This window comes from Pan paniscus, chromosome 8 (genome assembly GCF_029289425.2).
Source record: "Pan paniscus chromosome 8, NHGRI_mPanPan1-v2.0_pri, whole genome shotgun sequence".
NCBI classification, from domain to species: domain Eukaryota; kingdom Metazoa; phylum Chordata; class Mammalia; order Primates; family Hominidae; genus Pan; species Pan paniscus.
The window spans coordinates 106,587,816-106,603,604 of record NC_073257.2 but is presented as its reverse complement, the minus strand read 5'-3'; the positions used below and the strand labels follow the sequence as shown (position 1 = coordinate 106,603,604).

Here is a 15,789-nt window from a genome sequence, read left to right as displayed (position 1 = left end):
TACAGAAAAAACAGAAAACTCTCTTCTCAGCCTTTTGGCAAAGATCAAGTGAAGAACAAGCAGAATTTTTAATAAAATCTCTACCTAAGTCTGTCTCAGTCGAATCAAATTACCAATGCACTGAAAATAATTCAGGAATATTTTAGGAAAGATGTCAGGGATTTCCAAAACCTATACTATATAAATTTAAATTAGGGTATTGTGCAGATTGAGTAAGTCAAATCAGACGAAATATTTATACAGGAACCAATATAATTATAGGAGTTCTACAATTTAATTCCTACTACAACAAAGCATAAGAAAACATGTAAAATTATAATTTTAACATAAGGAAGCATGTCTTACATCTGGTGTAAATCTTTTGAATTCAGCCATCCAGTTAGGAAGTGTAGACAAAGGGCCACAGACAAGAAAAGGTCCTGGTACTCCTCTCTGAATCATCAATGCAATAGTAGCAATGCACTGAACTGTCTTACCCAATCCCATTTCATCTGCTAAAATGCCATTAATTCCATTTTCCCAAAGCATCTGGACAAAATAATAGATACTGTATTTAAACTTGGATATAAACAACTACAGGGTTACAATATTTTATTTCTTCTCTTTAAAAAATCACACCCAAAGAAGAGAATTATGTTAGAGTTGATATATTCACACCATAAATTATAACAACACTGGAAAGTCCTTTATCAAAGCCATAAAAGTGCTGGAAGCCATTAACAAGGTAATTTCCACTTCTAAAAATTCAGGGTAAAGAAATCAGAAAGCAAGTATCCACATACAAATGTATAATAGTGAAACATGATAGAAATGACTCAAGTTGTGGTACCTCAAATCATTAGGCTACTATAGAAATAAAACCAGTATCTTGTATTAAAAATTCCAATTCATTACCCTAAGCCATTCCATGCCTTCTACTTGGTACCATCGCATCACTCCTCCAGTGAAGTGCTTTGGTTGTTGAAAAGGTACTGGCTGACCATTACACTTCCGGACTGGGTCAAAAAAGAATTTAGTATTCTGCCTAACCGTTTCAGACAATCTATCTTTAATTATACTATTCGAATCTTTATTTTTCTGAAGATCTTCCACACAGAGATTAGTAGAGGAGGAGTTTTCATCCTGTAGAGAAAAAAAGTTTAATAAGATGTGTTATACAAAATGCTGCTGTATGCCACCATTTATCAGAAAATGCAACTAACAAAATCTACTGAGTCCTATAATCATTAATTATAGAAGACTAAGATCACACCTGGATGAAAAAACTGGAGACATCGCCATCCCTCTACAAATGAAAAGCTACTAAAAAAAAAAAAATAACAGGCTGGCACAGTGGCTAATCCTACAATCACAGCACTTTGGGAAGCTGAGGCAGGAGGATCACCTGAGTCCAGGTATCCAAGACAACCCTGGACAACATGGCGAAACCCTGTGTCTACTAAAAATACAAAAAATTAGCTGGGTGTGGTTGCACGCAACTGCCTGTATCCCAGCTACTCGGGAGGCTGAGGATCACTTAAACCCAGGAAGTCAAGGCTGCAGTGAGCCATGAACACAGCCACTGCACTCCAGCCTGGGTGACAGGAGACTCCACTTCAAAAAATAAAATAAAATAAAATAAAATATAAAAATCGGAGAATAACCCTTACAAATTAAAATCAGGCACATACTTTTGAAAAGATCATTAGAATTGTATCTCTCTAGAATTGTATCTCTCTTCCAAACTTCTAATACTGTGATATTCAATAATTTATTAAACTGTTACACAGAAAATACAGTACGCATAAATAAGACGGGCAAAAGATATTAACAGATACTTTACAAAAGAAAACATACAGGCCGGGCATGGCAGCTCACGCCTGTAATCCCAGCATTTTGGGAGGCCAAGGCAGGCAGATCATGAGGTCAAGAGATCAAAACCATCCTGGCCAAAATGGTGACACACTGTCTCTACTAAAAATACAAAAATTAGCTGAACATGGTGGCATGAGCCTGTTGTCCCAGCTACTTGGGAGGCTGAGGCAGGAGAATCGCTTGAACCTGGGAGGCAGAGTTTACAGTGAGCCGAGATCGTGCCATTGCACTCCAGCCCGGGCGACAGAGTGAGACTCCATCTCAAAAAAGAAAAAAAAAGAAAGAAAACATAGTTATCAAAGAACATAAAAATATACTCTACTTCAGTAGTAATTAGGAAAATGCAAGTTAAAAACCACACAAGTTACCATTTCTCATCTAATAAAATGGCTGAAATTAAAAAGACTATCAAATGCTGACAATAATGTAAGCTGGAATTTTCAAACATTGCTGGCGAGAGAATAAAATGATGTGTTTACTTTGGGGGGAAAAATCTGTACTTTCTTATGAACATACATTTGCCACGTAACACAACAATACCATTCCCAGGTACACAGGCAGAAAGTATGAAAACATGTCTACACATGGACTTGTATGCAAATTATCATAGCAACCTTACTCATAAAAGTCACAAACTGCAAACAACCCAAATGCCCATCAATAAGGGGATGGATGAGAAAACTGTAACATTCATTCAACAGAATACTAGTCAATAAGAAGAAACCAGTTACTAATATGCTCAACAACATAAATGAGTATCACAGACATGTTGAGTGGAAAGGAAATAATAAGCCATCCTATAAAAGGTGTAAAAAGTGGCCTCCTCTGGGTTTGGGGGTGGAAAGACGTAGAAGAGATCCCTTTACAATGGAAATGTTCTATACCTTGATTTGGATGGTGGTTACACAAGTGTATGCAAGTGTCGAAATTCATTAAAATACCATACTTAACAACTATTCCTTACTGACTGACTGTAAGTTATAAAATGAAGCCAAAATCCCATAGTAAATTACAGAAGATTACATCTAGACTTTATCTTAAAAATCCAACTAAATGTTTATCTAACTAAATCTTTAAAAATCCAACTAAACTGCACCCATAAACCAGTCCTTATACTTAACAAAGAATAAAAATCAAGACACTTTTACAATATAAATTTTGGACAAAATTATATGACCAAATAGATTATCTCTCATTTTATAAACATAACATTAATTTCCCAAAGGCCTAAAAATCTTTAATATGTAAATTAACTACCTGAAGTTCATATCCATTCATGAATTTTCATGTCATGATTATTTTGCTTCCCTAGGCAACCTTGTAATTTTAAGTACTTGAACAATAAAAAGTCAGATAACAAGGAACCTCTCTACATGAAACGGGCTAAGTGAAGAGGTGGCTCAGAAATCAAGCCTTCTCAAACAGAACTTTTAAGAAACTTAAAAAATCTTTAAGGTCTGAAGCAAGATTAAGGCATCCCTCACAGCTTCCATAAGATGATTCACGGTTTATATCCACATGGTTACGAGCACTTGTATCACTGCCAGATTCACAAGTTAAAAGCAACATTGCTAGACCCATAAATTAACATTTATACATCAAGAATCATGCAATAAAACACCTAACTAAAGTTGATACATAAAAAAGAAGAATGTTGGATATGGAAGAAGTGAATACATAGGTATTTTTTTTTAAAGCAAAGAAACAGGATAATAGTGAGAAGAACGTATACTGCTGATTAAAGAAAAAGGACTAGTAACTGAGGAGTAAATATGACTTCTAAACTTAATCTTACATTATAAATTTCTTACCTCATTCTCCTTTTTATTTTTTTTAGCCACAGACAAAATTTCCTAGTAGTTTGAGAAAACAAAAACAAATTAATAATGTATGAAGTTCATTTATTTATTTATTCAACAAGCATTTATTCTGTGCTCATTTTGCCAGGAAATGAGGATGAGAGTCTCAAGATAAAACTAGTAGCCTTCAGGCAGAAATAAGCCTATAGACATTACTGGCTCATAATATTTCATAACATTCTAGGCTAATTTGGGAACACTTATACAATGGGATATTTCATCAAATACAGTGATTTTCCAGCTTTTCTTTCTTTTTTCTTTTTTTTTTTTTTTTGACTCAAAACTTTAATCAGAGAACCAACAAATATGCACACACGGAGGGCGTTTCTACCTTGGCCTGCAGCAACACAGGTGACTGATTTACAGACTGTCTTTCTTTTAATCTGAGTAGATTAAGTACAAATTCACACATGGCAACAAACCTCTAGTCCTGGGGTCAGCAAACTACAGCCTGTAGACCAACTCCAGCTAAGCGAATACATAGGTATTTTTTTAAAAGCAAAGAAATGGGATAAATTGGAACAAAGTCAGCCTCACTTGTTTACGGTTTGTCTATGGCTGCTTTCAAGCAACAACAGCAGAGTACAGGGTTGAGTAGCTGCCCACAAAACTACTCAAAAGCTAAAAATATTTACTATCTGGCTATTTACAGAAAAAGTTTGCCAAACCATGTTACAGCCCACTTTAGGCCTCTGTGGATAGACATCTGAGTTTGCATTCCTGGGTAAGAGGCAAAGACAGAAAAAATTAAAAATACAGAATAAAGTGCTCTGATTTTGAAGTACCTACTAGATGCTGCTGGTAGGGAGACAAACAATACCCGAGTATGTCACTGGATGACTTAGCAAATAATTATCTTACATAAAATTATCTAAAAAGTTGTCACCAGGCTTCATCATTCAAGATAGTGAGGGTAGATTTCAAGCAGAGAGAATATAGAAGGCGTAGGGGATGAAGTAGATTCAAAATAGCAATATCAAATTTAAGATTCATAGAAGAGTAACAGGACATGTAAGTGGCTGACACACACACATATATATACATGGGAATATATGTATATCGTGTGTGTATGAAGTATTATGTATGTATAGATATTCATATTATAAGGCTGAGGCTAAAAGGATTTTATGCCAGGAACTGATAAAAGCTGTCCTGTAAAATGACTAGATAAAATGAAACTTTTGAAAGAACAATTTGGAAATAAATCAAAATCTATAAATACCACCAATGAAGTATTCTTATTAAAAATCAAGCATGGGCAACATGGTGAGATCCCATCTCTACAAAAAATATAAATGTTGGCTGGGCTTGGTGGTGCACGCCTGTAGTCCCAGCTACTCAGGAGGATGAGGTGGGAGGATTGCTTGAGCCCAGCAATCAGAGGTTCAATGAGCCGAGATGGCACCACTGCACTCCACCCTGGGCAACAAGAGAAAGATCTTGTCTCCCAAAAAAAAAAACAGAAACAAAAATAAAAAAACACCTTAATCACAAACTTCCGTATTTAACTTATAGTTACTATAGTTAACAGGAAACACAAGAGGCAGAGAAATCATGGGGATACAATCAGTAAAGTCTAGAATGTGGGGAATTATACAGAATTACTCATTTTCTTCAACAAATAATGTTTCTTAAAAAAGATGAGAGACACTCTAGATCTAAAAGAGACCCAAGATACGCATTAATCAAACACAATTTATGTAACTTTTTCGGATCCTGATTTGAACCAACTATTTTTTTAAAATGTACGAGCTAAGCAGATCACAGCGGTAAGTGCCTATAGTCCCTGCACTACTACTCGGGACACTGAGGCAGGAGGATCATGTGAGCCCAGGTGTTTGAGGTGTAGTCACTATGACAATACTCAGGAATAGCCACTGCACTCCAGTCTCGTCAATACAGCAAGCCCCCATCCCTAAAAATAAAAATTAGCCTATTGAGAAATTTAAATATTAAGGAAGTCCCATCGACTTTCAAAAGTGTGGTAACTGTATTGTGGTTATGTTTCTAAAAAATAGTCTTGGCCGGGCATGGTGGCTCAAGCCTGTAATCCCAGCACTTTGGGAGGCCAAGTCAGGCAAATCACAAGGTCAGGAGTTTGAGACCAGCCTGGCCAACATGGTGAAACCCTGTCTCTACTAAAAATACAAAAAATTAGCTGGGCGTGGTGGTGGGCACTTGTAATCCCAGCTACTTGGGAGGCTGAGACAGGAGACTCACTTGAACCCAAGAGGCAAAGGTTGTAGTGAGCCGAGATCACGCCACTGCACTCCAGCCCAGGTGACAGTGCGAGACTCCACCTTAAGAAAAAAAAAAAAGTCTTGCTGAGCTTTTTGTTAAAATATCCCAGAATTAAAAAGCGATTGGCTGGGCGTGGTGGCTTATGCCTCTAATCCCAGCACTTTGGGAGGCTGAGGCGGGCAGGTCACCTGAGGTCAGGAGTTCAAGACCAGCCTGACCAACATGGAGAAACCCCATCTCTAATAAAACTAAAAATTAGCCAAGCATGATGGCACATGCCTGTAATCCCAGCTACTCGGGAGGATGAGGCAGGAGAATCGCTTGAACCTGAGAGGCGGATGTTGCTGTGAGCCAAGATCATGCCACTGCACTCCAGCCTGGGCAACAAGAGTGAAACTCTATCTCAAAAAAAAAAAAAAGTGATAAAGGTGGACATTCAATTTACTATCCTCTAAACATTTGTAATTTTTGAGATTTTCCATAATACAAAGAAAAAGAATATACATATACCAAAATGTTAGTGATTATCTGTGTGACAGCTTTTCAGGTGATTTTCTTGTATTTTGTTTATTCTCAAATTTTTCTACAAGAAAATGCAATTCCTTGTGAAACCATATAAAGTAATGGAGGTTATGAGTAATTATATTTGAGTTTCAGAAAAACCAATCTGGTACTCTTGACAATGAGAGCTAGACTAGGATTATAAAAATCAATTAAGAAACTACTATAAATAGGGCACAGTAAGGGCATAAACACCAGAGTAGCAGCAAATGAAATGACTCACAGAAATCGATAAAAATCTAGATATATAAGGAAATTCAGATAACCTCCTAAATTGTTTTAGATGACACAGTAGATACTGGTTCTGATATTAACACCAAAAAAAGAGAAAACAAAAGAGCAAGATTCGGAAGAGAGGAAAAGATAAATTGTTTGCTTTGTGCTAGGTATCAATTTCAAAGATACCAATAAATTCAACTGGTAGGCGTAAAACTGCTCAACTGCATAATGTGTAAGGAAATATGCACAGGCTACTCTTTAAAAAAAAAAAAAAGGGCCAGGCGCGGTGGCTCACGCCTGTAATCCCAGCCCTTTGGGAGGCCAAGGCAGATGGATCACAAGGTCAAGAGATCTAGACCATCCAGGCCAAAATGGTGAAACTCCATCTCTACTAAAAATACAAAAATTAGCTGGGCGTGGTGACGTGTGCCTGTAGTCCCAGCTACTCAGGATGCTGAGGCAGGAGAATCACTTGAACCCGGGAGGCGGAGGTTGCAGTGAGTCAAGATCGCAGCACTGCATTCCAGCCTGGCGACAGAGTGAGACTCTCTCTCCAAAAAAAACAAAAAAACAAAAAACCAAAAACCAGGGTTTCATTCTCTTGCCCATGCTGCAGTGCAGTGGCGCAATCTCACCTCACTGCAGCCTTGACCTCCCCAGGCTCAGGTGATCCTCTCACCTCAGCCTCCTGTGTAGCTGGGACCAAAGTCATGCGCCACCACACCTGGCTATTTCTGTATTTCTTTTTGTAGAGACAGGATTTCGCCATGTTGCCCAAACTAGTCTTAAACTCCTGGGCTTAAGTGATCCTCCCAACTTGGCCTCCCAAAGTGCTGGGATAACAGGTGTCAGGCATCATGTCCAGTCCAGCCTACTCTTAAAAAGCTTGGAAATAGGCCGGTGCAGTAATCTCAGCACTTTGGGGGCCAAGGTGGGTGGATCACCTGAGATCGGGAGTTCGAGACCAGCCTGACCAACATGGAGAAACCCCGTCTCTACTAAAAATACAAAATTTGCCAGGCGTGGTGGTGCATGCCTGTAATCCTAGCTACTCGGAAGGCTGAGGCAGGAGAATCGCTTGAACCTGGGAGCCGGAGGTTGCAATGAGCCGAGATGGCGCCATTGCACTCCAGCCTGGGCAACAAGAGCAAAACTCTGTCTCAAAAAAAAACTTGGAAATAAAGAATAAAAAACAGGGCAATCTAGAAAGACTGGTTCAAAAATTTTTGTTCTGCAGACAGGAAAACACAATGTATCTATAATTGAAAGGCAAAGACCCAGTGAGGAAGGAAAAGGTGAAGAAACAGAAGGGATAATTTGGAGGAGCAGGGTCCACACTGGCAGAACACTCAATTGGGTTATACCCCTCCAAATGCATTCACAGATTTAGAGATTCTTCAAGTAAGGTGAGAATGAAACAATGGAAAGAATTTAGTTAGGCAAAGAGGAAAAGAGAGCAGGAAATTCAGTAAATATACAGAAGAAAGAAGTAACAGTAAATGAAAGAATAACTGGTATGGGGCCAGGCATGGTGGCTCACACCTGTAATCCCAGCACTTTGGAAGGCAGAGGCAAGCAGATCACTCTGGGTCAGGAGTTTGAGACCAGCCTGGCCAAGATGGTGAAACCACCTCTCTACGAAAAAATACAAAAACAGCCAGGCGTGGTGGCACGTGCCTGTAGTCCCAGGCGCTGGACTACTCAGGGAGCTGAGGTGAAAGAATTGCTTGAACTGGGAGACGGAGGTTGCAGTGAGCCGAGATCGCCACTGCACTCCAGCCTGGGCCACACAGTGAAACTCTGTCTTAAAAAAAAAAAAAGAAAAGAAAAAGAAAGAAAGAAAAACTACTATGCCCACAGATCTCTGAATAAACTAGCCAAGTGATTTACCAAAATAGAAATTTGCTTAAAATCTTTCAATAGCTTCCTACTTTACTTATGGCAGCCTTAAACTCCTGACCATGCTTACATCGACAGCTTCATCCTTCCCTCATCACTCTTTTCACTTATATACAAATTGGAGGCAAATATAATTTACTTCAAGTTTTTTGAAACTGCCAGTCTCTCTTGACCCTGGATATTTGTTCAATGCTATTATTTCTTCCTAAAACACCTCCCCCACTATCTTACCTGTACTTTACTCTTTCCCTATTAATCCCACCTTTAAATAATTTAACTTTTATCCTTCAAGTCACAACACAGATATCATTTCCTTTTCATAGATGAAAAGAAAAGGTTCAAGAACTGCATGCCAGAGTGAAGAGCCCCTCTAATATGGTGTATAAACATCCAATTCCCAACCGGACACAGTGGCTCAGACCTGTAATCCCAGTACTCTGGGAGGCCGAGGCAGGAGCCCAAAAATTCGAGACCAGCCTAGACAACATGACAAAACCCCATCTCTACAAAAAATACAAAAATCAGCCAGGCCTGGTGGCACAGGCATGTAGTCCCTGCTACTGGGGAGTGTGAGATACGAAGATCACTTGAGTCTGGGAGGTTGAGGCTGCAGTGAGCTGAGATTGTGCCAGCTGCATTCGAGCCAGGGTAATAGAAACATTGTCTCAAAAAAAAAAAAAAAATTCAATTTCACTGACTACTTACTCCTATATCTCTCTCTGTATGCAGGCTAAGGTGAAGACAGCATTTACCTTTCTTTACTAATGGATTTCATCCACCTATGACAAAGTTTGCCCAAAACCGATATTCCACAACCATTTAACAAATTAAATAAACAGCTGTATGACTGGCTAAACTTCAGTATGGCATATTAAAAGTGGTTTTTCTTTTTCGAGATGGAATTTCACTCTTGTTGCCCAGGCTGGAGTGCAATGGTGCCATCTCAGCTCACTGCAACCTCCGCCTCCGGGGTTCAAGCAATTCTCCTGCCTCAGCCTGCCCAAGTAGCTGGAATTACAGGCATGTGCCACCAAGCCCAGCTAATTTTGTATTTTTAGTAGAGATGGGGTTTCTCCATGCTGGTCAGGCTGGCCTCGAACTCTTGACATCAGGTGATCCTCCCACCTTGGCCTCCCAAAGTGCCGGGGTTTACAGGTATGAGCCACCACGCCCAGCCTAAAAGTGTTTTAAACTGCAAGTTGAATAGATACCATAATGAATTTCAGTGGACCCTAACTTTTTTTTGTTTTTTTTTTTGAGACAGAGTCTTGCTCTGCTGCCCAGGCTGGAGTGCAGTGGCATGATCTCAGCTCACTGCAACCTCTGCCTCCCAGGTTCGTGATTCTCCTGCCTCCGCCTCCTGAGTAGCTAGGACTACAGGCGCAAGCGACCATTCCCAGCTAATTTTTATATTTTTAGTAGAGATGGGGTTTCACCATGTTGGCCAGACAGGTTTCGAACTCCTGGCCTCACGGGATCCACCCGCCTCAGCCTCCCAAAATGCTGGGATTACAGGCGTGAGCCACTGCTCCCAGCCCCCTGACGATTATTTTTCAGTGAAAAACTATCATTGCATCCCTAGAGAAAAGGAAAACTATTATGTAAATTTTTCTTCTGAAGAGCTAGAGTTTGAACTTCAGGTAAAAGAACAACAGTAGACAATAGAGTTGTGCTTTTTTTTTTTAAATATAAGAATGTGGCCGGGAGTGGTGCCTCATGCCTGTAATCGCAGCACTTTGGGAGATAAAGGCGTGAGGATCACCTGAGGTCAGTAGTTCAAGACCATCCTGGCCAACATGGCAAAACCCTGTCTCTACTAAAAATACAAATAGGTACCTGTAATCCCAGCTTCTCAGAAGCTGAGACATAAGAATCGCTTGAATATGGGAGGTGGAGCTTGTAGCAGTGAGCCGAGATCGCGCCACTGCACTCCAGCCTGAGGGACAGAGCAAGACTGTCTCCAAGAAAAAAAAAGGAAGAATGTGACACATTAAAAACATGCTAAGGAACTGGTTTGTCAGAACTGAAGATGCTCTAATTCATTCATATTTTTAAGTAAAAAGTGAGAAATGAAAAAAAGAAGCTGGTTTTAGAAAAGAGCATATGATTTCAGTTTCGTAAAAGTCTTCAACAAAGAACAAGAATAAAGTTCTTAAGACAAGGTTAGGGGTTACAAAAAGTTAAATTATAGTGACAATTTCTGACTAGGCCAGGCTCAGACTCGTTTAACAAAGAGCTGGTACCATCTTTTTCCCTAAAATACTTATCTGCTCTGGTCAGACAGTGTCTTTACTACCCTACCCCTTCCCCCCAACTCTCCACAACATATATGTAATTTTAAGCTCTATGCCCATGCCTGTTGTTTCCACAGTTCCTTGCAAAATACTATACAAGTCCACTAGGTACTTAACAAGCACAAGATAATAGGTAGAGTCAAAGCTATTACTGTTATCTGTAATAACCCAAATAAGAAAACCAGCAAAGGCCGGGTGCAGTGGCTCACCCCTGTAATCCCAGCACTTTTGGAGGCCAAGGCGGGTGGATCCCCTGAGGTCAGGAGTTCAAGATCAGCCTGGGCAACACACTGAAACCCCATCTCCACTAAAAATACAAAATTAGCCGGGTGTGGTGGCACATGCCTGTAATCCCTGCTACTCAGGAGGCTGAGGCGGGAGAATTGCTTGAACCTGGGAAGCGGAGGATGCGGTAAGCCTAGATCGCGCCATTGCATTCCAGCCTGGGCAGCAAGAGTAAATCTCCGTATCAAAAAAAAAAAAAAAGAAAAGAAAAGAAAAGAAAACCAACAAAAAGCTGGGCACACTGGCTCACACTTGTACTCTCAGCAGTTTGGGAGGCTGAAGCAAAAAGATCATTTGAACCCAGGAGTTCAAGAGCAGCCTAGGCAACATATGACATCTCATCGCTACAAAAAATTTAAAAATTAGCCAGCTGTGCATGGTGTCACACACCTGTAGTCCCAGCTACTCAGGGGGCTGAGGTAGAAGGATCACCTGAGCCCATGAGGTCGAGGCTGCAGTGAGCCATGATTGTGCCACTGCACTCCAGCTTGAGTCACAGAGTGATACCCTGCCTCAAAAAAAGAAAAGAAGAAAAAAAAGAAGGAAGCTAGAAAGGAAGGAAATGAAAGAAGGAAAAGAAAACCAGAACAACCTAAAGGTGTAAGCCTATTTGCCACTTAAGTGAGGATGGGCGCGATGGCTCACGCCTGTAATGTGGCATTTTAGGAGACTGAGGCAGGCGGATCACCTTAAGTCAGGAGTTCAAGACCAGCCTGGCCAACATGGTGAAACCCCATCTCTACTGAAAATACAAAAATTAGCCAGGCGTGGTGGTTGGCACCTGTTATCCCAGCTACTTGGGAGGCTGAGACAGGAGAATCGCTTGAACCCGCGAGGTGGAGGTTGTAGTGAGCAGATATAGTGACACTGCAAGGCAGCATGGACCACAGAGCTCCATCTCAAAAAAAAAAAAAAAGTCTATGAAGGTCAGATGACATTAGTTTCAGATTAGTCTCAAGTCTACTGTAGGTTGGTAGATAGCTTCAAACATTTTGGCAGCTTCACCTATAAATGATATATAATATTAAATTCAAAACATATTTCATGTGATATTGAATATTCAATCTTTACAGATTTAAGGTGGTTTAAAACCTACATTTTACTCAACATCAAATGTTAGGTGCCCTCTCCCTTTTATTTTTACCTCTTTTGACATGACCTCTGAAATATTGTATGATTCATCTTCTCTTCCTCTTTTTTTCCTCATAACTATAAAAAAAAATTTTATTTTTGATAGCAATTAAAATAGAAATATAAACGCATATTCTTCAAAACTAGAATAAGGATATTTACCTGGCTTCTCTTCACTTGCATCAATTGAATTTTTACCCTACAAAACAAGGATTCAGAATATTGATTTTATTAAGGACCTTTATAGTATTATACGTTAAAAGGCACTGATTAACTTGAGAAAAAATATGTTTCCTGCAATTGAGCCACATCCACAATTTTTCACTATTATACTTACCTACATGTAATATTTTTCTGTATTTCCCTACTATAACTTGTTCATAATCTCTGCTTTTTCCCAAGGGCTCTACTTCTGTCCATTTTTTTCCATTTAGAAGAGAAATTTCAAAATTAAACATAGTTGGCATTTCGTTTGTTTGTTTTTTGGAGACGGAGTTTCACTCTTGTCGCCCAGGATAGTGTGCACTGGTACAATCTCGGCTCACTGCAACCTCCGCCTGCCAGGTTCAAGAGATTCCCCTGCTTCAGCCTCCAGAGTAGTGGGGATTACAGGCACCTGCCACCACGTCCGGCTAATTTTTGTATTTTTAGTAGAGATGGGGTTTCACCACATTGGCCAGCTAGTCTTGAATTCCTGACCTCAGGTGATCCGCCCGCCTAGGCCTCCCCAAGTGCTGGGATTACAGGCGTTGAGCCACTGCACCCAGCCCATAGTTGGCATTTTTATTTAGAAATACCATGTACATCTTGGCCGGGCGCGGTGGCTGAAGCCTGTAATCCCAGCACTTTGGGAGGCACAGGCGGGCAGATCATGAGGTCAGGAGATCATGACCATCCTGGCTAACATGGTGAAACCCTGTCTCTACTAAAAATACAAAAATAGGTATTTTTGTAAGGTAGGGTATTGAAGGAATACCCTTCAATAGGTAGGGTATTGAAGGAATATTCATTGTGAATGAAATTCATACATTAAATATAACCCAAAGCAGAAATAAAAGAGAATACTAATGGAAAATTATTAGTGAGGAAGGTAAGAGAAATGAGATGTTAAGAAACAGTTTCTGGCCAGGTGCAGTGGCTCACACCTATAATCCCAGCACTTTAGGAGGACTAGGTAGTAGGATTGCTTGAAGCCAGGAGTACAAGACCAGCTTGGGCAACAAAGCAAGATCCCCACCTCTATAAAAAATGCAAAAAGTAGCTGAGCATGGTGGTGTGCACCTGTATAGTCTCAGCTACTCAGGAGGCTGAGGTGGGAAGATGGCTTGACCCCAGGAGTTCAAAGCTGTAGTGAGCTACTATGGTGCTACTGGACTCTAGCCTGGGCTACTGAGACGTCACCTCTAAAAAAATTTTTTAAGTTTCAAAACGCCTTTATGAAAAAAGCAGAGGGGAAAAAAATCAAAACCCTGGTATAAAAAGTTAGGTGGAATAAAGTGAAGGATATATTAAATTAACAGGTTAAAGAGCAGGGAATAAATGACTAAGCCAGTAAAATTGTCATATAAATAAAAACACGTTCTTCAAAACCCCTAGGTAAGGCCAGTTGCGCTAGCTCATGCCTGTAATCCCAGCACTTTCAGAGGCCAAGGTATGGGTGTGGGTGTGGGGGATAGCTTAAGCCAAGGAGTTCGAGACCAGCCTGGGCAACATAGTGAAGCTCTGTCTCTATGAAAATAAAAATCTGAAAAGCCCTAGGTAAGTCTCTGAAATTAGCAAGTGAGTCAAGGATCAGAGGGGTTTTTTTTTTGTTTTTTTTTGTTTTTTTTTTTGAGACAGAGTCTTGCTCTGTCACCCAGGCTGGAGTCCAGTAGCATGATCTCAACTCACTGCAACCTCGGCCTCCCGGGTTCAAGCAATTCTCCTGTGTCAGCCTCCCGAGTAGCTGGGATTACAGGTACCCGCCATCACGCCTGGCTAATTTTTGTATTTTTAGTAGAGACTGGGTTTCACCATGTTGGCCAGGTTGGTCTCCAGCTCTTGACCTCAGATGATTGGCCCACCTTGGCCTCCCAAAGTGCTGGGATTGCAGGCGTGAGCCACCGTGCCTGGCCCATTTTTATTTTTATTTTTTAATACTCTCTCTCAGTGACTCAGTATTACCAGTTTTATGTATGTATTTATTTATTTATTTAGGAACAGAGTCTCCCTCTGTGGCCCAGACTAGAGTGCGGTGATGCAATCTTGGCCCACTGCAACCTCTGCCTACCGTGGTTCAAGTAATACTCGTGCCTCAACCTCCCAAGCAGCTGGGACTACAGGCACACACCACCACGCCCAGCTAATTTTTTGTATTTTTAGCAGAGACAGGGTCTCATCATGTTGACCAGGCTGGTCTCGAACTCCTTGCCTCAAGGAATCCATCTGCCTCAGCCTCCCAAAGTGTTGGGATTATAGGCGTGAGCCACCACACCTAGCAGTATTACCAGTTTTAAATAATGGGTTTTGTTGCAAAACAGTCTGCAAAATACTTTATCAGGCATTTTAACATCACCATTAACTAGTCTAAGAATCAAATAACTGGACTTAATCTCAGCACTTTGGGTGGCCAAGGCGAGTGGATCACAAGATCAGGAGTTCAAGACCAGCCTGGCCAAGATGGTGAAACCCTGTCTCTACTAAAAATACAAAAATTAGCTGGGTGTGCTGGCAGGTGCTTGTAATCCCAGCTACTTGGGAGGCTGAGGCAGAGAATTGCTTCAACCCGGGAGACAGAGGTTGCAGTGAGCCGAAATCACGCCACTGCATCCCAGCCTGGGTGACAGAACGAGACTCTGTCTCAAAAAATAAATAAATAAATAAAAGGCAGTTTAGCACAGAAGCTAAGTAGAAGCTCTTAAACTAATCCTGGGTTCAAATCTGTAATTTTCAGCAAATTAGAGTCAGCTCTCATTATCTGCAGTACTTGTGGTTCGATAAAATCACTATGACTATTGACTTATTGCCCCTAGGAAAAATACAAGCTTGGGTCTCTGACTCTGGTTATGACATTTTCAACCAAACGATACACAACCCTGTTTTATTTGTGTTTCTGTTTTTAAAGATATCTTATTTAATATATATGTTGACTAATATTAACTCAGGGCCAGCTGGGTGCGGTGGCTCTCGCCTGTAATCCTAGCACTTTGGGAGGCTGAGGCGGGTGGATCACGAGGTCAGGAATTCGAAACCAGCCCACCCAGTATGGTGAAACCCTGTCTCTACTAAAAATACAAAAATTAGCCAGGCATGGTGGCGTGCACCTGTAGTCCCAGCTACTCGGGAGGCTGAGGCAGAAGAATTGCTTGAACCCAGGAGGTGGAGGTAGCAGTGAGCTAAGACTGCACCACTGCACTCCAGCCTGGGCGACAGAGCAAGACTCTGTCTCAAAAAAATAAAATAAAATA

At 40.7% G+C, this 15,789-nt stretch overlaps 1 protein-coding gene across 4 annotated transcripts in view; it reads right to left on the bottom strand.

Moving 5' to 3' along the window:
* The window catches only part of HELLS (helicase, lymphoid specific), a 68,410-nt gene that overhangs the window by 38,517 nt on the left and 14,104 nt on the right, over positions 1-15,789 (bottom strand). For all 4 annotated transcript variants that reach the window (XR_008620008.1, XM_003825380.6, XM_055093165.1 and 1 more), the window contains exons 5-9: positions 12,506-12,542; positions 12,357-12,421; positions 3,666-3,707; positions 895-1,122; positions 346-528 (exon numbers count right to left, since the gene is read on the bottom strand). Coding sequence is in view for 3 of the 4 variants with exons in the window: in XM_003825380.6 (XP_003825428.1) it covers positions 346-528; positions 895-1,122; positions 3,666-3,707; positions 12,357-12,421; positions 12,506-12,542 (555 nt within the window). In the remaining variant the exon portion in view is untranslated. The remainder of the gene's footprint in view (positions 1-345; positions 529-894; positions 1,123-3,665; positions 3,708-12,356; positions 12,422-12,505; positions 12,543-15,789) is intronic.